Here is a 23,844-nt window from a genome sequence, read left to right as displayed (position 1 = left end):
TAATGTAAGAAAAAAATTTATATTGCACACAGTAAATATTAATAGCTTTTTCTATTTTATTCCTATTTTATGAACTTTCAGATCAAAATGAATTATTACTGTTGACTCCATTAAAGAAATGTATTCTCTAATCTCTCCGAGCATCTTTGATGCATTCTTTAATCCTTTGACATTTAAAGAACCCAAGACAACACAAAAACATTTTCTACTCTTAGTTAATTACCTGATTTAATAAAACTGGTATTAATGCTGGACAGAACTGAACAGCATAATGCAATGGGGTTCTTCCAGTAGTACCATCTGTTGCATTGATATTTATATCAGCTGAACATAGCAGTTTCACTTGTTGACATCTCCCAAGTTTTACAGCCGTGTGAAGAGGAGTTAATCCTAGAATAAAATAATATCTACAGTTACATAATTCAATAAAAATGACTAATTCATTTAATGAATATTACAAAAACAAAATTACTATTAGTGTACACAATCATCCTTTAAAAAATTGAAAAGAAAAAAGTCTATTTATAAAGATCTATTAAATTAAATTTATTGATTAACTAGCAGATGAACCCAGGGTTGCCCAGGCAAAAACTAAAAACAGCAAAGATTAAGATTATTAGATTATTTTGTACTTCTAACCCTTATATTATATTATAGTATAGTATTTCTATTTGCAAAGGTTATTTTACATAAGAGTTTATCACACCAATCTAACACATTTTAAAAAACTTCCAGCCAATTACAAATCTTCTTTGCACAAACAGCTTTCACCCGGGTCCACTTTGATCAGATGATGGTGAAGCTTACATTCGCATCTGCCAATCATCTGACCCACTTGTTTACTGTCAGGAGTTTACCATCTGGCAAGTGGTCTATGACTGGACCACCCTTGAATCCAATTAGTGAGGTCGGAGCTCCTTTTATTCCCTCTCCGTTTACAAGCCAATATTTTACAGATGGGTTTTCATTTTCGTCTTGTAAGAAGTCCACATCAAGAAAATTCATTGAAGAGTTTGCTAAACTTGCTATTTAACTCAGCTTTGTCTATAAGTGGAGTATGAAAGCACTTCTATAAATTTATTAAGTCTCCTCTCATCTTTCTATATAAGAAAGATGTTAACATATCTTATTATGAGTTCAATATTGCTTGAAAATCTTTTTCGCCACCTTTCTCTTTTTCTATTACCCCTTGCTCCATCACAAATCCTGCAAGTAAAGATCCAATTTGTCTTCTTTTGTGTCAATAAAATTCTCCATGAAATACTAACTTTCATGCACATTTGCATGGATTAGTTCTGTTATTGCTCTAAAGTTCTTTCCTTCAAACTAAGATAGGGCTGCTATGAAATTACATAAAATCAAGAATTGCCAATTCCTGTCTGATAGATGGACAAAGATTAAAAGTCACAGATACGGGGTCATAAAATATGATTTAAAAAGTATTTTTAAATTATAGATCCTGTGATATTTAAAACTTACAAATTGTTCAATTTTAGCAAATTTGAAAAAAGCATTAATAAAATAATTTATTGTAACAATAAAACAGATACTAAGGTAAGATTTCCATTCAATTACATAAGTTTCTTAGCACATACATTACTTAAAATCCAATTTATATCATATTTGCTAATGATGATTTTATTACAGTTTGCAAACATGATATCATATAATGAAATTGATAATGAAATTTTAGTAGTTAATAAACTTACCTTCAAAATTTAATAAATTAAGATCCATTTTAGATTTTTTCTGAAATTTGATAAGTTCTTCCAGGCACTCTGTTTTATCATACTGAACAGTGTAATGCATAACTGTATTTCCATCTTTATCTTTTAGATTTGGATTGCATCCAGCTTCTAGGAGAATACACACAGATGATGGCATACAATCATTTTTGATTGCTAAATGTAACAAAGTCTATCAACATAAAAACAAAATTTCATAAGAAAGACAATAATGATAAACTTAAAAAAAAAATTATTTATAAATCTGAAAGATATTTGTTTTCTTATATTTATTAGTATAAGCTAATCATTTAAAGAATTTTTGTCTGGTAACAACACAGTATTTGTTACAATATAATAATGAAAATAATCAATAAACAATACTATTAGGGAACTTCTCCAATTAAAATTTGAGATTCTGTTATTTCCTGTCTTAACAAAGATCTTAAAATTTAGTAAAATAAAATAAGTTTACTTGTACTCTTTGATATTTAGCATTTGATTTTGGATTTAAGCAAGTAAGTTTGGATTTTTGAGTAACATTAACATAAATGGATAATGTGTTTCTGTCTAGGTGGATTGATTGGTTTATCTTTGCAGTGATAAATTCTGCTTGAAGGAAGACTAACCTTATCATAACATTCTTAAGTTTTATAATATTATAATATATCTTTTCTTTTTAACAACTCTTATTTGCAAGATGCAACTTAACTGTATTTTAAAATATATCAATTTTAAAATTTTCGAGCATAAAATGAATTTCTTTTTAATTTTCAATGTATTTCCATTATTGAAAAGACACTTTTGGATCTATTGTAATTTATGTCACTGAAAAAAATTACACTAAAAAACTTATAATAGCATGCTATACTGCACATTATCAAATTCCAATTTTTAATTGTTGAAGCTTTATGAACCCTTCAATGTGTAGCATCATGATGAAGTCATAGAACATACTTATTTGATGCTAATGGTACTATAATTGTCACAAGTATCATATCAATTTGCATATCTAAGTGTAAAGAAAAGGAAACATCATACTAAGGAATTTGTAAAATTAAGTGCACTGAAAAATATTACAAACTCGACACACAATAATATGTAAATGGATTTTGATCTGGGATTCTTTTTATTCACTCACTACTTAGTTTATAAAAAAAAATCATTTAACCATTGACAAATGATTTTGTATTTTGAGTTTCAGATTATATTATTATAATTGTCTAGAATAGAAATGTTTTCTTTCTTTAATTAGAGTTTTTAGAACTTTTTGCATTAAAACTGAATATTTTTTTAAATTCAAATATCAATAAAAATGACATAAATATCAAGTTTAAATTATCAAATTTTTTTATATTGTAAAAGTCTAACTTAGACCCAAATGATTTTTATATGTATGAATGAACAGTCAGAGGAAAAATTAGTTTTTCTCTCTAACTGTTTAAGCTATACCTAAATCTATGCTAAAATACACATAAAAACTGAAATTATTCTATCTGTTAAATAAAAAAAACACCTTAATGAATTTTTGTAAAGGTATGAGCACATTTTAAAATTTCAAAGAGTGCAGGCAGTAGAAAAATTTAAGAATCACTGAATTATATCGTCATAATAGTTAGAGTTTCTTATGTGTAAGAAAGACTTTCACAATTCAAAAAAAACTATTATTCATAGTCAAGTTTACATATACTGTTCCATAGGGTCATCATGGTCATGATCTTCTGAGGCAGAAATTGCATTCAATGCAGAATATAATCAACAACAGAACACAGCATGTCTGGAGAAATGTTCTGTACATGCAGTGTAACACTGTCTTTCGAGACTGCCAAATTACAGATGCATCCATGATAGATGTGGTTATATTCTGCTGTTGAATAAGAAATGAAATGGAGAGCACGTCAGATGCATTTTTTATTTACAAATATACAGGGTAATCAAATGAAAATTTTATTTGCAAGGAATAAACACATTGCAATCAGAGCCTCAATTTTTAACTTTACTGGTGACAACAGCAACAGAAGAACAAAGTTTTTGAAAACTAAAATTAATCAAAACTTATTTAAGAAACAGCATGTCACAACACTGTCTTAGTTCTTTGGCTACTATATCAATTGAAGAATCAATAGCTTATCAACTTGATCTGGAGAAAGTGATCGACCGATTTGCATTTTTCGACTTAGGACACTTTGAAACATCGAGGAATGCAAAAAAATTCGGGGGTAATTTCTGTATGTATCAATGTTAGTATGTGTGGCATGATTTTGTTCACCCTGTTTGAAGATTAATAACTCCTGTACTTTTTGTTGAAAATTTCTTAAATTTTGCAGGGAGGTACATTTTGCCAATACAATTTATATAATATGTAGTAAATATTATTAGGTATTCCGTACTTAAAGAATTATACTGTATTTTGTTTCATTATTATATTTGTATTTATTAAATTGAATATCTTATTGTTTAAATGCTTTGAATCTCAAATAAATTGTTAAGTAAGGTTTTAAGTTGAAATAATTAAATATATATTTTTCAATTAGAAGTTCAAAATAAATTTTGCTGAACTTCTTCTGATGAACAAGGGGGCACACTGATTCTACTTGCTCCAGGACACTAAATCTGTAGCTATACCACTGATCGCAATGCTAGCAAGGAATATCATCAATTATCCTTCAGATCTACAGTAAATAAACATCCAAAATTTAAGTGCTTCTTCAGGAGCATAGTAGGGCAGTAAGAAGTACAGCTAAATCACAGCATTGTGAAGTCTATTTCTTGTAATTATAACTCTTGTTTTATCAACCTTTATGTATTGATAAGTTGTTTTATCTCCTCTATACACTCTTTTACTAAATTAATTTACATTAACACTAAAAAAAAAGACCAATTAGAATTTTTAAAGAAATTAATCTTATCTTACAAACACAAATTAATAATTGTTGAAATTAACATACCTGCTTATAATTATTAACTTGATTTACAATATCATTTGGTATTGTTTTTGCAACTTTTAATACACATTTTAACAATTCAAAGTTTCTTGGCTGATGAATCATGGCCAAATGAAGAATACTATAATAAATAAAAATTACATATAAAATATAAAGAATTATTATTAAAACTTTAGGATATTTGTTATAAATTATGTTTTGTGAGACCTGGATTTTTATAGGGATGTTTTTTATTAAATTCTTTTGAATTATTTTAACTAATTTTCTTAACGCCATCCTTAAAAATACATCGCTGGGAAAAGAGATCGAATATCCCATCAACAACTATAATAATTTATAACCCTCCTCCAAAAACATAAATATTCACCCATCCAAACGTCGTCAGGCTAATATTGCAAATCATAAGTTTATAGTTATTGTTCGATTTCTTCACTTTATTATGCTCCCAGGAACACCTATGACTTAAACACCTGCTAAAGTAACCTTTGGTTTTGACAACATTTAGTCATATGACTTATTTTCTCAAGCCGAATCAATATAAACTTCATTCACCCCCCTTGGGGGAGTCTCTCACCTAATGCCAGATCAGTGACATTCAAGAATTTGCCGAGGAATCGTATCGACGGATTATTCTTTATCAAATGCGATCCGTGAAGTTCAATTGCGATTTTGTTAATTTGTGCCCTGCACCAAGCCAGGATATTACTTTGAATCTCAACTATCTTGTCAAAGAGGTATGATATCAAATTGTGTAAACTCTCTCTTGGCCCCTTTAACTTGTACTCGAAAGTTAGGAAATATAGTGAAGAAAATACTAGTGAAAGTTCTGATGATGATACAGTGAAAAATGCAACGGAAAAACCACAAGTTCTAAAACTAAAGGTATAAAATTAAGTAACATTGTGGCCGTTGGCCATATGAATGTATATTTTATATTTTATAAATTTATAAATTTTAATTAGATTTAAGATCTTCTTTGTTTCTCTCCCTTTCCTGTTGACAAAGACTTCTTTCTTAATCATTTTACGATATAATTGTTTTACCACCTGATGGGAGTGATGCCTCCGATGAAAAACAACTTTGTTAAAAAACAAAGTAATAAAAAAATCAGATAGGGAGAAAAGGAAGAAAAGAAAACAGAACGGTCTTGGCTCTCGACGAGAAAGGTCGGGGAGCACTGATTTTGTGTGTTGGAACGAGAGAGGTTAGAGGTCAAAGCTCGACGAGTGAGGTCGAGACGGAGAAGACCTAGGGATATAGTAGAAAAAGAACTAATCGACGAACTGACAATCTTGCTGGACAGACTCTGAGTGGATTATCGTCCGAGTGAGATAAAGGAGTCCACCAAAACTAAGGATAAGAGGCATTAGTAACCCTGCTCAGCATCACGAAGCTATCATAGAAAAAAATCCCGGGTATTTCCACCTTTCCCTTTTCTCTGTATCTATATTCTCTCTTTCTTCCATTCTCATAGCATGTAAGTAGTTTTAAGGTAGTTTAGGACTTTTAGTAATATTAATCGTTTTATTATATTCTGGACTTTGTAATACCACCGCTTACACGTTGGGATCTTGTATAAACGAACCTTATAGATAAGCGAATAAAGATATTGTTTTTTTTCGTAAATTAACAAAATGTGTTTGTCAATCTTTGTATATCATTCGCTGTCGGCTATCACAACATTAAAGTTAGAAAATATGATCGTGATTATATCAAATATGGGTTCGTAAGCATAGAAGTTCAAGGAATTATAAACCCACAATGCATCATTTGCGGTGCAGTTCTCTCCAATGACGCAATGACACCAAATAAATTGTTGAGGCACTTAAATTCGAAGCACGAACAATATAAAAACAAAACGCAGGATTTCTTTTATAAGAAAAAAAGACGAATTAAAAAAATCAAAAGACGCTCATAAATGTGACAACTACTAAAAATAAAGAATTATTAAAAGCTTCATTTATTGCAGCTCTTCGCGTTGCTAAAGCAAAAAACCATTTACAATAGCCGAAGAATTATTAAAACCTGCCATGTTTAATATTTTTAAGAACTATTTAAACCATTTGTGTCAAACAAAATTATTTAAGTAGATAATGAAATAATAAAGTTATGATTTACATTTATTATATAAAAAAATAAAGCAATAATAAAAAAATCAATTTATTATAGATAATTTAACAAATATAAATTATTATTAAAAAAATGGGGGTCACAAAAAAATTATGAAATATTTGGTGGGCCACAAGTATAAAAAGGTTAAGAACCACTGACCTAGACCATAAGGTCAAAGGTATATCCGGTTGTGAAATTTCCCACTCTTTCCATTGCCTGGGTCAAAAATATGTGTTCCCATTGAAAAACAGACTTGACCCTCAAATGACCAAGGTCAAGGTCACATGCAAGGTGACCAATTGATTGGCTCTTTGAAACCCTACAACTTTTGTCTATACCTTTTTCCCAAAATAATGAGATCCAATTAAGTTATTTCATTGTCTCAAGATAAAAAAATACACCCAGTATATAACAAAATTGGTATGTCAGCACCTGGCATAACACTGCCGAAAGGTTGCCAACCCCTGGCCTAGGTAATGGGCTATTTGGCAAGATGACCATCCAAGTTCTCTCAACCAGATGAATCTTACCCTCTCAAACTTGGTTAGTTGTTCATATGGTCTTCGATTGCAATGTAAAGGCATCTCTAGTAATACAGTGACCCTCTGCAACAGGTAAACTACAGTCACGCTGCTTTTGCATGCATTTTTTATAGGCCAAAGAAGATGTATTTTGCAGCAATATGATAACTCCTCCTTGGTGCACGAATTTTTATGGCAATGAGTGTATTTAATCAACTGAGAACATTTTTGAATTACTTCCACTGGCCTTCCTCAGTTGGAACCTCAAACTTAAATGAAAAACAAAAGGAACATTTGAAGACTATATTAAACACAACAGAAATAATTTAAATTAAAAAGAATGGGAAGAGCATTCTAAATCAATAGAATATTCATACAATTCAAATACAAGAGATATAAAAATGTAAATACATGTTATAATCAAAACATAAAATACAAGCAAATGCAAATGATACAAAAGTAAACCAATAATAAAAATATAAATAAACAATAAACAATTACTGGAGATCCAAGTCAAAACTTGTACATAGATTTCCACACTGCCAATAATGTGTCAGCATCCCTAAGATTAATACAAGTGTTTCCTATTAGCATTAAAACTTTCTAATAACTTTAAGAACTTGATAGAATCAGGATTGCTGGCAGACCTCATGATCTTAACCTTATCCAGGGCATATCCTGACCAAAATTTTTGGGCATGCTGAAAGTTATAATAGGAATAATAGACATATCTCTAATACTAAACAATTGGTAGAAACATTATTTGGTGTGAGTAAAAAAGTATGGACTATTATAAAGCCCATTGTATCTACACATGAAATATAATGAAAAAGTATTAAAAATTTATGATAATAATTCAAATTTTGTGGGCCCTTGACACTGGGGGCCCAGGGCTTAAGCCTTATTAATCTTTATGTAGATCTGTACACAATACATGTATGCTGACCGGATACCGCAAGCTTTCAATACAATCTGGCCGTGTTAAATGTTTCAAATGACATCATGCACATGCACCTGTTTGCTGTGGCAAACCTCTACACGAGCAAGCGATCAAGTTTCTGCAAGTATTGCACTGACTTAAAATGGCTAGCCAGTAGCTGCCAATGTAAAAGCAAACACTGTAAGGAACCAAGTCCGAGCGTTATTTTTATTTTACTTTAATTTTGCTTATTATTCTATTTTTGTTTTGGGGCTTATGTTTTGTTAGGACGAAGGTTTCCTCACCCATCACCTTATGTATTTAAAACGAGAAGAAATAAAACCCAACTCACCGACGGAAGAAAAGCACCACAGGACTCGCGCACATTTGCGCTTCCCGAGCGGCAAAGAATAAGTCCGCACCGAGAAAAGGGGGGGGAGACCCCACAAGCACAAGATGATAGACTTGCTAGACCTTAAGTAATAAAAACGTCCCGGAACAATTGTAAAAACAAATAATGTAAAAGGTTAGTGAGTGATTGTCGGAAAAGAGGCTGCCAGACAACGAAAAAAGTTCTTGTTAACATTAAGTATGTAAATGAGGGGAGTGATCGCATTCAGACTTGTGACGGCACCTCACACTATAAATCCCGAATCTCAAGTGAAGACAGAGAGGTGAATTCCGGATAGCAACGAGCTTGGTGAGCTTCGTAGCAGTAAGCGAAAGGATAGGATCGAATAGTTCCAAGGTGATTTTGAAGTGATTCGAATATTGGATTGACGATAGGAAGTCTTGAGAGTTGAGAAAATAAGGTTCCGAGTATATTGAGGTGACGATTAGGATCTCTAGTTCATAAGAATTATTGTTAGAAGTTAAACTTTTGGTTTTGTCGGATTCCCAAGGGGAATAGAGTTAAGTTAGACATAGATTTGAATTGAGTATTGTCGGGTTGACTTTGTTGAATTTCATTGAATAAATTATTGTTTGATTTTTACTAAATATTGTATATAGTTATTACTAGACGACTAATTAAATCTTTGCTTTTGTTGTTGACAAATTTGTCATTTATTTTATTCGGTGCACGCTTAAAGTCCAGGCCTGGCAGGCTAACGCGAATCCGAGTAAAGTACCTGGTAGGTTAACGGTTGTATCAAGCACACGGTAGAGTCGATAATAGTCGAAAATTAAAATAGTACTTTACAACACAAATGATAAAAGAGTTTATACATTAGAATAAATTATTATTGGCATATTAGTTCTCATGTAAAAAGTATGTTGCCAGTCAAAACTTTTCCTTAAGCATACGGCACATGCTAAGCAAGCCCAGAGAATTTGGCCAACCTTATCCCATTTTATCAGTATGTCTTGCTGGAAGACATAAGTTGCTAAGAAGACTGGCGTTGAGATTTTTTTCAACTGTGTATTTGCATTCCTTAATTCTTTGCTGTAGAGTGCATCTGGTAGCTCCCACATTAGTTCTCTGTCTGCACAAAACTGCCAGTTTGCTCAATCTCAGATTAATCAGTGTATTTCATACCAATAATGTGGAATGTACAGAAAGTGAGCACTTTCAGTTTGTAAATGGCTAACTCAGAATTTATCTAACATTGTTCCTGTGGACAACCAAGTTAAATGGCTAAAATCTGTCAAAACAACAAAATACTCATGCTCACATCTAAAAGTGATGCATGATTGGATGTGCTAGAAAAAGCAAAAGTGAAAAAATTGTCGAGTGTGTTTGACGAAGACAAAATGGTGGATTTTGACAATTATACAAATTTTATTCTGTTGAATGAGAAATATACATTTAAATTTATTTTAAAAATCTATTATAAAGTAACTTATGAATAAATATTCAAAACTTTACAATAAATTGGATTTTTAGTTCTTAATATAATTACATCAAATTCCCAATTATCCATGCTAATTAGTTCACAGAAAACTGGAAAATACAGATAATCCAAAACTGTATTTGGTATCAATTTTCATTAATATAATTCCATTTTTGAGATTAATAAATGACAGATGGATGGATGACAGTGGGAATGTATAAATCTGCAATCTGTAAACTGCAGCACAATTAAGATATTCATAAACTACCTTAAAATTTGAGTTGTGATGTCATATCAGAAGCAGGGAGAGGAGAGGCTTTGCTCCCTGCTCTCCAACTGTGATCCCGTGCTACTGATAACCCTCTTCTCAGGATGGCATCTCTGCTAATGTTACATTCTTTTAACTAAGCCAGGTTTTTAATGTAAGTGATAAGAATTAGTGATGTAACGAATATTCGGTTACTACCCAGTATTCGGCCTATTCGGCCTATTTTTCGCTATTCGGCCGAATACCGAATATTTAATCACTATTCGGCCGAATACCGAATACCTAAAAACAGGAGTAAGAAATAACAAAAACACAGTAAATTAATCATTTTGGAAACTTTTATTAATGCTAAACATTAAATTATGATTATTAAAGTTAATAAGAAATAGCGTCTAACTCTAGTAAATTATTTCGTAATTAAAATAATAATATAGCCTTTATCTAGCCCGATATCTTATGGCATTGATGGCATGTAGGTTAGAATGTATCGGGCATTAGTGTTATTGCTTAGTTAATTATGTTATATTCGTATTCTTGTATATTTTAATATTTTTTACAATATTTTAAAATGATTTACGAAACGTTTTATTGAAACTTATCGTATTTAATGAAATAATTATTTATTTCTAGAAGATGAGTAACTACTATATAATTTATTTTATATATAAAGCAAAGAATGAGCATTTCTCATTATATGCAAAAGATAACATTTGAAATCATGTTAATTTTAAAAATATTGACAAAAACAATAGCAACAAAATATCACAAAACTTCACAAATAGAAACCCCCCAATAATATATTTGAACTGTTTCACATCTGGGGAGAAACTAGACCATATGTCCCCACTAAAGTATATATCCTTAGGGTACTATTCAGTCTACAAATACGTAGTAAAAATAAAATTTTACTGCTTAATTAAAGAGTTAAAAAGATCGATTGCAAATAAAATAACTTATAAGTTATAACTTACATCTAAATACCAACAACTGCCGAATCGTATCGGGCGATTTACGGCTATTACATAAATTATAAACCAATTTGGCACTAGAGGTAGACGTTAGGCTCCATCTCATATTAACTTTAATAATTATAATTTAATTAATAAATTTAAATAATTTAGACCTACTGGAAGAAAAAATCGTAATGATATCGGGCCAATAGAGAGCAAAGTGTGCGATCCTTGCATAATGAGGATTGCGTGCTAATTTTTATGTGTGCGTTAATCAAGCCGAATAGTTTGGCCGAATATTCGGTATTCGGTCACGCTCCTGGCTGAGGCCGAATATACTATTCGTTACATCACTAATAAGAATATAATCAGTTATTTGATTATTTTTATTGTTTTAGTCTTTTATTTAAAATATAAACAAACAGATAAAAACTTACTTATTTCCATCATGATCTGGTTGCTTAAGCAATGAACGCATTGACAAAAAAATATATAAACTATTTCCAGTTATAATAAATTCTTGAAAGGCTTTTAATATAGACAAAGTAAATTTATGAAAATGATTTTCTTTTCTCTGGGATACAGGATTATTCGTTTCTTCTAGACTTAATTTAGATAAATCATCATGTAATGAATCTTGAACGGTTTCCTTGGTAACACTATCCGAACATATATTATTATTACATATAATGTTCTTTTTCTCCATTGGAGGATTAAAAAAACCTGTAAAAAAATAAATTTACAATTACAAATTAATATAAATTGATATATCTTCTAAAAATATTTCTCTAAATTAAAAAATTGCATAACTGCTATCTTTTATGTGGGTGTCAAATTTTTAAACTGTTAAGAAAATAAACAAGAGGTTGCGGAGGAGACGAGTAATGGAAAACGACAGTTGGAGAAGGCGCGAGGATGACTGAAAATGGTTAAAAACACTAGAACATTATTGTTCTATCCATAATTTGAAGACAAGTACAAACACTAGAATATTATTGTCCTTTCTATTACTATACCTACATTTATGATAACAATTACACAATTTTATACTTATGCAAAATATAGAAATAATAGAAATATAAATTTTGATATAAAAAAAATTACATCATATATAAAATTTATTAAATGTACACTTGAACTCTCTCTTCAAAGTTCTTTCCAACTTTCCCTCACTGTACTTGTTTGCTATTGGTCTCACAGCCGTATTTAGTCTTAGGTGGAGTTTACCACCTGCTTAGGGTTGCACTCCCAAACAACCTGACTCTTGAGAGGTCAAATCCCAAAGTGACTGCAGCAGCTAAAGGCTTTGCACCCGGAGCCCCAGTCAGGGGGACTTGCACTGCAGTGACTTTTGACAGCCAACCCATTTACCTCGAAGTAGTTTCACGTACTCTTAATAATTTCACATATAATTTTTGTGTGTTTGTGCCACCACTGTTGTGTCCATAAAATAAATGATTACTTGTTAATGTATATATTTAACTTTATTATAATAGAAACGTAACTGTGTGATAATACAACATAACGTTGTGCCTCCAGGTATAAGTGATACTACAGCTAACGAACGACTGACCGAAGACAAAGGAACACAACAAAGGTCAGAGGTGCAGGGTTGCCTAACTAGGTCAAGGAATAAAATTGGCAACGAGGACAAAAACGATATAAAAATGAGTGAACTTACGAAATTAATTTCAACTCTAGATGTGTTTATCAAGAATCTACAGAGTCAGTCGGTGGAGACAAAACCAGAACTATCAGTTCAACAAGTTCTCCAAATGCAAGCCTTAACCTTCGAAACTTACGATGAAATGTCCAAGACCTTTGAAAACTATTCCCAACGACTGGATAACTTTCTCAAAATCAAAGGACTAACCGGAACAGACGCCATTACTGAAGAAGCTGAGGTAATGATATTAATCAATTGTCTTGGACCAAAACATTATCAGCTACTGACCAACCTAACGGCACCAGAAATACGCTCTAGGCAAATCTTTGCTGAATTAATGAAGTTGCTACAAAATCATCCTAACACCCAAACAAAATATCCTAACAGAACAGCATAAATTTTTGTCCAGAGCACAACATAATGATGAGTCCATTTCAAATTATGTGACTTTGTTAAAACAACTCTCGAAAAGCACAGATTTCAAGTCTAGTTGTAACAATGCAGACTGTATAAAATCCATCATAGATCTAATGTTAAGAGTATGATTCATACATGGTTTATGAGACGCCGACATCCATGAGAAATTCTACAACAAACTGACCTAACCTACGAACAGATGCTAGAAATTGCATTAGCCATAGAAGCTTCCAAAATTGAAAACGACGAAATATACAAAAGTAACCACCATGTTCACAAAATTACCAAAAACTCAAATAAAACAATGCTCACACCCTCAAACACAACTGTCAAATCGGAACAGAAGCAGAATAGAAGGTCGCAGTGGAAACCCACTTAACCTCCACGAACTCCATTTAGAAGGACTATGCTTACATTGTGGAAAAAACAACGATAAATCAGTAAACTGTAGAGTCAAAGACCAGCTGAAATATAAACGATGTCATAAAAAGGGCCACATGGGAAAAATTTGCATATCATTCTTAAGGAAACAAAACATCAACAATCAACAGGAATCATAACATCCACAATATTAATCACGAATGTGTAATTGACTTTGATATAAACAATGTTCTAGATGTATTTGTTAATGTAATGGGAACTGATGACAGACTCCTCACAGAAATCTACGTTAATGGTAGAAAAGTCCGTTTTGAATGTGACACTGGCAGTCGCATCACCCTCATCAGTATTGATGAATTCGATTGCTTACAATTGAACGCACTCATAGCAAAAACAGAAGTGACTTTTCGAAGTTACACAGGAGATATTTTCAAACCACTTGGAGTAGCAAAAGTAAAAACTAAGTATGGTGGTAACTACAGTATAGAGGACTTGTATGTCATTCCCTTCCAAAAAAATGTAACAGTAGGAAGAGATTGGATTCGAAGTTTAAAGATTGACATCAATAAACTCAGCCACATAACTAAGACCAACAACATTTCATCAACAAAAATAAAAGCCATCCAGGACACACAATCACTGACAACACGAACGTATGACGAATGAATGATGCAACTATCGCTGACAAGGAAATTCGAAGCGAATCATCAATTAATAAGGAACTATCACAGATCAAAAACAACATTGTCAATGGCCATATGTAAGAGTCAGAAGTAACCCTTCACCTCACACCTACAGATTTGTAATCCAAACAGTCAATCACCTGACCATTTTCCCAGGCCAAATAGAATGTAAGAATGAAGCACCTACACTTCGAGGTGAGTTCTTCCATAAGAAACAGGAGGAGAGTATTCCTCCATAAGAAGCAGGCAACACCAGTCTCACACCGTGCCATCCATAAAACAGACATCCCATATAGGACAACAGCCCATACAAGACAATGGTTAGAAGACTGGCCCTAGACTAGCCATTTCTTCAACTGGGATTCCTTCTCTGTAATATAGAAGAATGTCATGTGCATCTCCACAATCAAGCATCTCTCTGAGGTATTTTAGTTAGAATGATTGTAAACTCTCTCTCCAGAAACATGATTCATGATACGTTACTCAGAATAATTCGCCATGTAAATTAGAAGCTTTCATGTAACTAGCTTGACATATATATATTGTACACTTTGTATTCAGTTCTACTATTTAGATATATAATAAACACTTGAATTTATATACAACCTGTTTACCTGTCAATCGAAACACCTATCGACTTACTTGCGACCTCCCCATTCGATAACCAAACAGCCCTCCTAGCCATCTAATGACATCAAGATCAGATCTCGCCGATCCGTGGCTGATTAAGTGGTATCCAGGAAACCCCCCTTTACCCCCAGCTTATTTCTCAAAATCAAAAAGAAAAAGATGAGCTTTAAAAGAGAAAATCTACAACTTCCAAAACTTCAATTAAGTGTACACAATCTTGGCGAGTGCTTTTCTATAAGTAAAACTCAAGTAAGTGACTTATTGAAAGACAAAGAAGAGATTTATAAATTATGGATAACAAACTCTAATGAAAATTCAAAAAGTGTTAAGTTTAGAAAAACTGATACATGGCAGTTAATTCTGAAGTATTTGAATAGTTTTGTTCCATTTATTCAAAAGACATTCACTATATGATGACAGCATTAAAATACAGTATAGCTGCTGGCATGTACTGTATCTCCTAATAGAAGACAAACTTCTCTGTCCTAATGGCGTCCATTATTTGGTGGTTATACAGTATTAAAATAAATAAAATATAGTAAACTCAAATAATTAACAGCTATAGATTTTGAAGTAATTACATAAACGAATCCTGAAAAATTTAATATAATCCAACATAAATTTTATAAAAACTCTCTAGTGTAGTAATGAGAAAGTATTAAAGGTAATTACAGCCAACAGAATTCATAAAGCATCATAAAAAAATAATCAAGTAAAGATCAAATAAATAATCTTGGTATTAAAAAATATTGTTATATAAATATTTTACTTACTGCTAGTTGAACCCAAAAGTGGATCTCTTGAAAAGTCTATCAATTTACTAATTTTTGTATCTTCAAAGGAGTAAGCTGTAAATTAAATATGATTATATAAAATGTACTGTACATACTGTATTATTATACATAAAATATTTTAAAGTTTAAAATAATCAGTTTAATCTACATGCATCTGACTGGTGGTTTCAAATTTTAAGGACATCTTATTCCTTAGATTGTTCCATTTTTGAATAGTATGGGAAGATCTTATTGCACTGAAACTCTTGCAACTCAGATTTGTAACCATTGCTTTCTATTTCCTTTAGCATGTCCTTCACTTTTAATTGCATGAAATTAATATGCTTTCTTCTGTAAAGGTGGTTTTGAAAAGATGAAAGGATTTTCATTATAACAATTATGAAGTTATCTTCCTTCGCTAATTTGTTAATTTGAGAATAAAATATACTAATTAGAACTGAACAGACTATTAATACCCTGTAGATTTCACTTAAGTTTCAAAACACTGCCAATATGAATTGAAAAGTAATTATAAATCTTTACTGTCAAAGTTTGTAAGTCAATGTAGGAAAATCTATCATGCTGAATGCAATTATTAAAAACATGTGCAAAGCGTCCCACTCTTACTACTGTTTGGTTAACTAATCTCTTAAAATTTGCAGACATTATTACATTGCTTGAAATGCTTGAAATTGCTTCTTGCAATGGCAAAAACTTTAAGAAAAATATTAATACTGTCTAGTGATGACATTATTATTATTTTTATTTACTTATTTTTTTTGTAGTAATGTTTCAAGTAAAAAATAATAATGCCAATAGCTCGAACTCTGCAAGCCTGAAATATATCATACAAAATATAATTACTCATTGAGAATACATAGCAATACAATATTACTACTTGGTTAACAGTAATGTAATATATTTCTAAACTATACATGAAGTTTAAATTAATCTATTAGAAATATCAATTGTATAATAACAAGTAAAATTTCCTCAATCTCATTTGAGAAAAATTCTTCGAAACTAAGGAATGAAAAGATTTAGTTTTCTTTTCAACCAATTACATTCTATCTTAGTTTGTGTCACATTTTACAATGTAAACAACAATTAGTGTTTGTTTCATTCGTTCATAGCAGTTTGTATGCTTATGTGAACCTAGCTTAAGGCATCTTTACCATTGGTAAGTAACCAATATATAGTAGGGGATCTTTTATACGACAGAGGTGTAAAGTTTTAGCAATCTTGATGTAAATTTAGTACATTTTCAGTTCATAATTGAGAATAAAGAATTTAGTTACCTTGGTATTTGGCAAGACCACTGGTTGACTGTCTTTCTATAGAGCATGCCAGTGTAGTGATTAGTGATGCAACATACCTTGAATAACTGCAGTATGTTTAATGTGATTTAGTTCTTGTATTGTGCCTGAGAAGTGGGTATAATGGGTGAAAGGTTGTTTAAGAAATCCATGATTTTATAGTGCATGGGGTCTGGTGAGTAAGAGAGTATAAGGAAGGCCAATTACACTATACCTTTACAAAATCCACTAACTCGGTCAAATTTGTTATATATAGGTGCCACTACCAGGTTCTGTGGTACTGAATCACATAGGTTCACATAGGTTCTGTGTTTGTCTAGCAGAGCATTGTGAAGATATTACACATGGGAGATGCTCAACAGAGCTTGCCAAAAAAATGATGGAATATAACTTTGATCCTCTATGGTCACAAGTTTCACTAGTAAAATGCTGTGGGGATAGGTGAATCTTGTTCATTTGGGAGTCTTCGCTTATTACATCAATGTTCCCATGCAAATCTCCCACACTTGATATTCCAGAGCTGTGGGTTGTGCTGTTCAACTTGTTAAAATTGGAGGTCATGCAGTTATGTGAAAGAACAAGGAGGCTCCAGTGTTTATGTTTTGTTTAAATTTTATTTATATTCTCATCAATTATTTCTGTTTATATTAATTTTGCTAGTTTTGTTAACCACTGCAATCATATATTACATATATTTTGTAATGGCATATAATTTTGTATTTTAAAATTTTTATGTTCCATGCTTGTGCACAAATAGCAATTTGAAAATATGTTCTATCTCTAGATTTATAATGTTCCATCCACCATAGTACCCGAAGAAGAGTTATATACTGTCGAAAGTGCTCGTTTATTTTTGTTTATTTATAGATAATGAATGTTATGCTGAAAATTCTATTTTTCTTGAGTTATGTTACACAATCAATACCCAAACACTTCCATTTCTGCATTACACAAATCTCTGGTTTACAATATTATTTTACATAAGAAACTGTCTAATACAAGATTTATTTTCAATTTAGCCAAATTTCTGTTTTGTACAGGGTCTGGTTTAGGCATTTTATTAAACAAAATATATTATAAATCATGACATCATTGTATATGATTTTTATTATCTGCAAAAGTTTTAGAGTTAGCAAGAAATAAAAATGAATAAAACTTACGACTTTTATCTTGCATACATATATCATCCAGGAATTTACTGATATCATCGTAATCATTTTCAAGATTGTTATTTATGGAATGTAACATTTCCTGTAAGTTAGGGTCTTCTTTGTCTCTTACTGATTTAAAATCTGTAACTCTTTCAATTGAGTTTAGAGAGTTCTGTTTTTTGTACGTATTTATCTGAACTGAATTATTTGAAGACCAGCATGGAAATGCTTTGAAAACAGGCTCAGAATTTAATTCAATGCCTATAATCAAGAATACAATATTAATAAACAATATCCTAATATTCAATTAACCAAAGACCTAATTACCAGATTACTTACAGATCATACAAGATGATATAACTAGTTGTCTTTTTAAAGTCCTAGATACAATGAACAGCAACAAGTGATTGACACAACATTTTCTGGTTAATGCAAACAAGAATTTGCATAGAAGTGTTATAACAATTTTTGTGTGTATTTTTCAATAAAATTACTAATTAACTGCTATTAATTAAAAAGTAACAAAAATCTAATCATTAATAATAAATCAATAAACTGTAATAATAAAACTTCAGTAACTTTCAACATAGAACAAAATCTTCCAAACTATATACCAAAAAAATATAAATATCCATTTCCATATGAAATTTTATAATTTTGACTTAAAATAATAATAAATAAAAATCATAATTCACAAATATAACTTCTTTACACTAATTGCCATGGCATCAATGCTTTTTTACAAAATTTGACAAGCAGTGATTCATGTTCTACACTTGAGTTTGAGTATGTGCATTTCTATTTTCTACAATATATTTTCTTAAATTAATATAGCAAAATATATTTAGATGTAATATCATCTGAGTGATATTTATAAATATAATAATTTTACAGTGTGTATATCAAAGAAGTAACATAATGAAAAAGTATCAAAGGTCAAAGATGAATTTCAAAAGAGTGACACAAATACCAGGTCGAGAAAAAAATGTTACCACTAAATGGCCAAACTGATATGATGTTATTCAGTCAATATTTTTTCTGTTTCAGATAAAATAGGGCTACACAATTAAATATAGACAAAAGAAAGTTGGCAGCATGGATGAGTCTTTCAGTTAGCATCAGTAGTGAGAAAAAAAAACTCACAAGTGGTATAACAAGAATCCTTCAAATAATTTAACTATTCATCACATTTATAAGAAATTTAAACAAACATGGTCTATTGCAAATGACCAAGAGGAACAGTGGAAAACCTAAAAATGTTAGAATGGAAAATAAATTTTTTTTTGTTCAACAATCCTAAACAGCCTAAAAAAGTCAATTCCTAGATTAGAACTAAAAACCAGTTTCTCTCAATGATCACTTTGCAGAATTCTCCAGTTTGATTTAGGAATGAAGCCATACCATATTCAAATACTAATAAAAATGTTGCAATAGAAGATGGCATTTTCATAAAAATGATACAAATAGATTCTTCAGTTTCTATACTTTTTCAGGTGAAGCTATATTTCATTTTAGTGGAAAAATTGATAAACACAATTGCTTCATTTGGGCGACAGAGAATCTGCAAGAACTGAGAGGGCACATACGAAATTCTCCTAAGTTCAATTTTGGTGTGGTGTTTCTAAGTTAGGAACAGTTGGTCCATATTTTTTTTAATGGTCTAACTGTAACTTGTCTACGCTGAAGAATTACATAGGAGACAATTTACCTTAGTCATTTTAAGCAGCAGAGTTATTTTCAACAAGACAGTGCACCTGAGCACTACTCCTTGAATGTTCAGAGGAACTTGGATGATATATTTGATAAATGTTAGACTGGTAGAGCTGAGTCTTTACTACAGCCAGTAATATCTGATAAGTTTGCCTGACTTCTGGTTATAGAAAATGATCAAGAAACACATATGTACAACAAAATCTCTTAATATTAATGACATTAAAAAATGTATATCACAAGCTATTTGCATTATACAGTAGAAATGTGTGAAGGAGTTTTGCACTCAATGATAGACTGAATGCTAGTATGCATTGACAACAAAGACTGCAAGTTGAAAGTGTATATTAGTTTATATTAAAATGTGTAGTTCATTAAACAAATAATATGATAAAAGCTGTTCACATTTGAAAGGTAATATTTTTTGTCAAACTCTATATTATTGTAAGAAAAAAATGACATATCATAAGTATGAGTACATTAATCTATAGTTAAATATGTGTTGGGTTCATTTGGTAGCAAAAAATGGGTTCAATATATTTTATTGATAAATTTAATTTTCACAACCTAAGCATATTTAATTTTCAAATTCTTACAAATATCTCTAAATCCTAAATAGTATTGTTTATCTCTTCTGGCATCTAAAATATTTATTGTAAAGCATGATCAATAAAAGACAAATAAAGAGCAAGTCAAAGAAGTTAGAGAAACTAGTAGCTGTTGTCAGGATACATGGTACTGTTCCTCTCAACAAATACATCTGTGAAACTGCACACAATCTGCATTGTCACACGTGTGTTGGTTAGAAAGGTTGCCTGGCCGACGATAGATGGCCCTTTGTCTGGTCTACCACACATGGAATATACCTTTTGTCTATCTTCCCACCAGGACCACTTTTTGTAGGAGACTTCGTGCCAGTGACTCGTGGCTGTATGTTGTTCCTTGTTATGTCAAATAAAGCATATTCAGTCACTAGTTATGTTTGACTTATTCTTAAACATTTCAGCGTAACTAAACATTACATGCATTTCAATGCTAGTACTAAGAGATGTTTTTAATGATGATATAATATTTTAAGTTTTATGAGCATGGGTCTTTTTTAATCATTTTTAACTGTTACTTGACTACTTTGTCACATCAAAATATTTTCCATTTTAGTGTCATTCAATACAGTATTTACGACACTCCTTTGAACAGAATTGACTTTATGGTAAAATATTTTTTATAGCAAACTTTATCAATACTTTTACAAATTATCAAAGTGATAAAATTATAATAAATTTTAAATTTAATTACTAATTAATATATTATATTATGAATGTTTTTGTAATATGATAGTTAAATTTTTTAATTTTTTAATTCTTTTTTCAAATGTAATGAAATTGCAATAGTAAATATTAATAAATACTATTCTCATTAAAATATTTATTTCTAAATTTAAAACTAATGTCTACAAAGATCATACATATTTATATAGAGTAAACTTGATTAAGAATAAGAAAATAGTTTACTTTGTCTAATGTACAATTTGAACATTTATGTGTACAGTAAAAATAAATTGTAGTTAAATTTAATGCACATACAATTTTTGCATCAACTTACAAACTGACCAGAAAATGGTACTTTAATATCACATGACTGTTCATAGACAAATAAATGTTAATGACTGTCAGCAAAAGGCTACTTGTTGCTACTTATAATATCTAGGGCTTAGCTGCCTTTAGATCACCTTTCATAATTTCACTACTTAATTAGTAGCACAATTATATTTCATAAATAATCTAGTAATTAAATCTTTAGTCAAATAATTATTATTAAAATACATTGTGTTTGAATATATTATATGTACAGTGTACAGTGTCCTGTACATATCACATTACAATCAAAATTATATTTTATTGAAACTAGTATATTTAATTTTAAAAAATTGAAACTATATTAATAATAATAAAGGCCCAAGTAATTTTCATAAACTAAATATTTAGTTTGTAAAATACAGTATATTGTGGAAATAAATTTTATACTAGAAATGAAAGATAATAAAATAGACAAAACAACTTACAATACATTTATTAAATTCTCAGTGTGTCTAGAATTTAATAAGATAAAATGTTTTTCAAGATCATGTTCATTTCATCAACTTGATAAAATGAAATCATATATACAAAGCAATCATAATTAAAGAATGTGTTCAATGCACTCTGTAGAAAAACTATTGGACAAATCTCAACCAAATTTATTAGGTCTACACATACTATCTTGAGCTCAAGATAGTACATATAGGAGAATAATAAAATAAAATCAGATGTCATTTAAGTGGGAAAAGTCTTGGATGAATTGAAGTCGTTTGTTAAAAGCAGCCACATTTGAGATTTTGTCCAGTCTGAACCGAGGGAACTGCATCTGAAACAACATCTGGTGAGTCACTTGACATGACTAAAAAACATATATTCAAAATAGTTACATATTAGTTGAAAATTTAGATAGGATGAGAGGAAGGAGTTGAGCCGATCCAATCCCAAGCACGGTCAGTAGCTTGCATTCAGGTTTGCTTCAGACTAATATAAGTTTATTTTTACATGTATTTAATATTTCTTTTTAAAGAAAATAATTATAAAACAGTAAACAGATATGTTTGTACAAATGGTTCTGTCTTGATAAGAAATGAAGAGCTTAAAATCTATTTTTATTAACTGTGCTTAAAAAGTAGAATCCTGGTGTGATACGTCCTGCTATGCTGACCCCCGCCGGAAAAACCTAATCTCCCAAGCAAAAGAGAAAATTGCTTTGTCTCTGCCAACCGTTAGGCCTACATGACATTAGTGTACATAGAGTTGACATATTTTCAGATCACTAAAATATATCAAAAATTGCTAAATTCCTTTTCTGCTCAATAATAATAAACTAATACATAATTTAAACACTTAATTGGGACCAATTAAGCATTTAAATTATGTATTAGTTTATTAGTTTAGTTTCTGTTCTTTGAGATTTGGCTCAAAAAAGAAGCTGCGCCAATTAACCGGAATGAACTGTATTTTAGTACAAAAATGAAATCAAAAAATCCACACCTTGAAAAAATGACAAACTCCACATTGTTCCAGAAGCTTCCTGTTATTAGAGTTAGGCAATTGAAGAGCTAGGTAACGTGGTGCCATCTAGTGAGGATGAGGGATGTAAATCTGGTTCCTTTTTTTTGAACTTGGATAACTTTTCCATAGTTCAATCTAAATTCACCAAACTCTGGAAAAATATCAAGCAACTGTGTGGCTTTATATTGCAAAAAACAGCACCCAAAAATGTTAAAATACTTTTTTGTTATTAAGCATCAAAGAGGCAAAAGTTGACACTTTTGATTTTTGAATATACCTTTACTCAGAGTTAATTATATTTTCCAAAAAGTAATTTATGCACACACAAGGAATGTGCTGAGCATTTTGACACCAAAATCATCAAAATCTAACATGGAAATTTTTTTAAAAAATTCAGACAAAAGTGTGCAATGTTACCCCAGTAGCCTGGGCTTCTCCTGGTAATAATCTCATTCATAACAATTTAATGTTACCTTTGTTTTAACCAAAAAACTATTTGTCAACTTCTTTCAAACTTGTTCAATATTTCTATTAATATAATTAGCAGTATCATTTTAAACAGATTTTGTTCCATGTAAAACTAAATTACAGTTTTCAGTAGAAGTGAATTTTTGGTATTATCTACTATACATATAAATAATTTACCTACAAGTAATTTTTGCCCATTTTAATTCTAACAGAATAAAATGCAATCTTTCCTCAGACATTGCAAACATGATAAGCAAGAAAATTCTGAAAATATGTCACTAAGAAA

At 30.7% G+C, this 23,844-nt stretch overlaps 1 protein-coding gene across 3 annotated transcripts in view; it reads right to left on the bottom strand.

Moving 5' to 3' along the window:
- The window catches only part of LOC136983442 (nuclear factor NF-kappa-B p110 subunit-like), a 103,902-nt gene that overhangs the window by 11,092 nt on the left and 68,966 nt on the right, over positions 1-23,844 (bottom strand). For all 3 annotated transcript variants that reach the window (XR_010882048.1, XM_067280179.1, XM_067280180.1), the window contains 6 exons: positions 18,298-18,549; positions 15,822-15,896; positions 11,709-11,994; positions 4,673-4,790; positions 1,710-1,917; positions 224-390 (listed from right to left, as the gene is read on the bottom strand). Coding sequence is in view for 2 of the 3 variants with exons in the window: in XM_067280179.1 (XP_067136280.1) it covers positions 224-390; positions 1,710-1,917; positions 4,673-4,790; positions 11,709-11,994; positions 15,822-15,896; positions 18,298-18,549 (1,106 nt within the window). In the remaining variant the exon portion in view is untranslated. The remainder of the gene's footprint in view (positions 1-223; positions 391-1,709; positions 1,918-4,672; positions 4,791-11,708; positions 11,995-15,821; positions 15,897-18,297; positions 18,550-23,844) is intronic.

This window comes from Centruroides vittatus, unplaced genomic scaffold (genome assembly GCF_030686945.1).
Source record: "Centruroides vittatus isolate TY-2023 unplaced genomic scaffold, ASM3068694v2 contig_882, whole genome shotgun sequence".
In the NCBI taxonomy this organism is placed as follows: domain Eukaryota; kingdom Metazoa; phylum Arthropoda; class Arachnida; order Scorpiones; family Buthidae; genus Centruroides; species Centruroides vittatus.
This window is presented reverse-complemented; position numbering and strand designations above follow the sequence as displayed.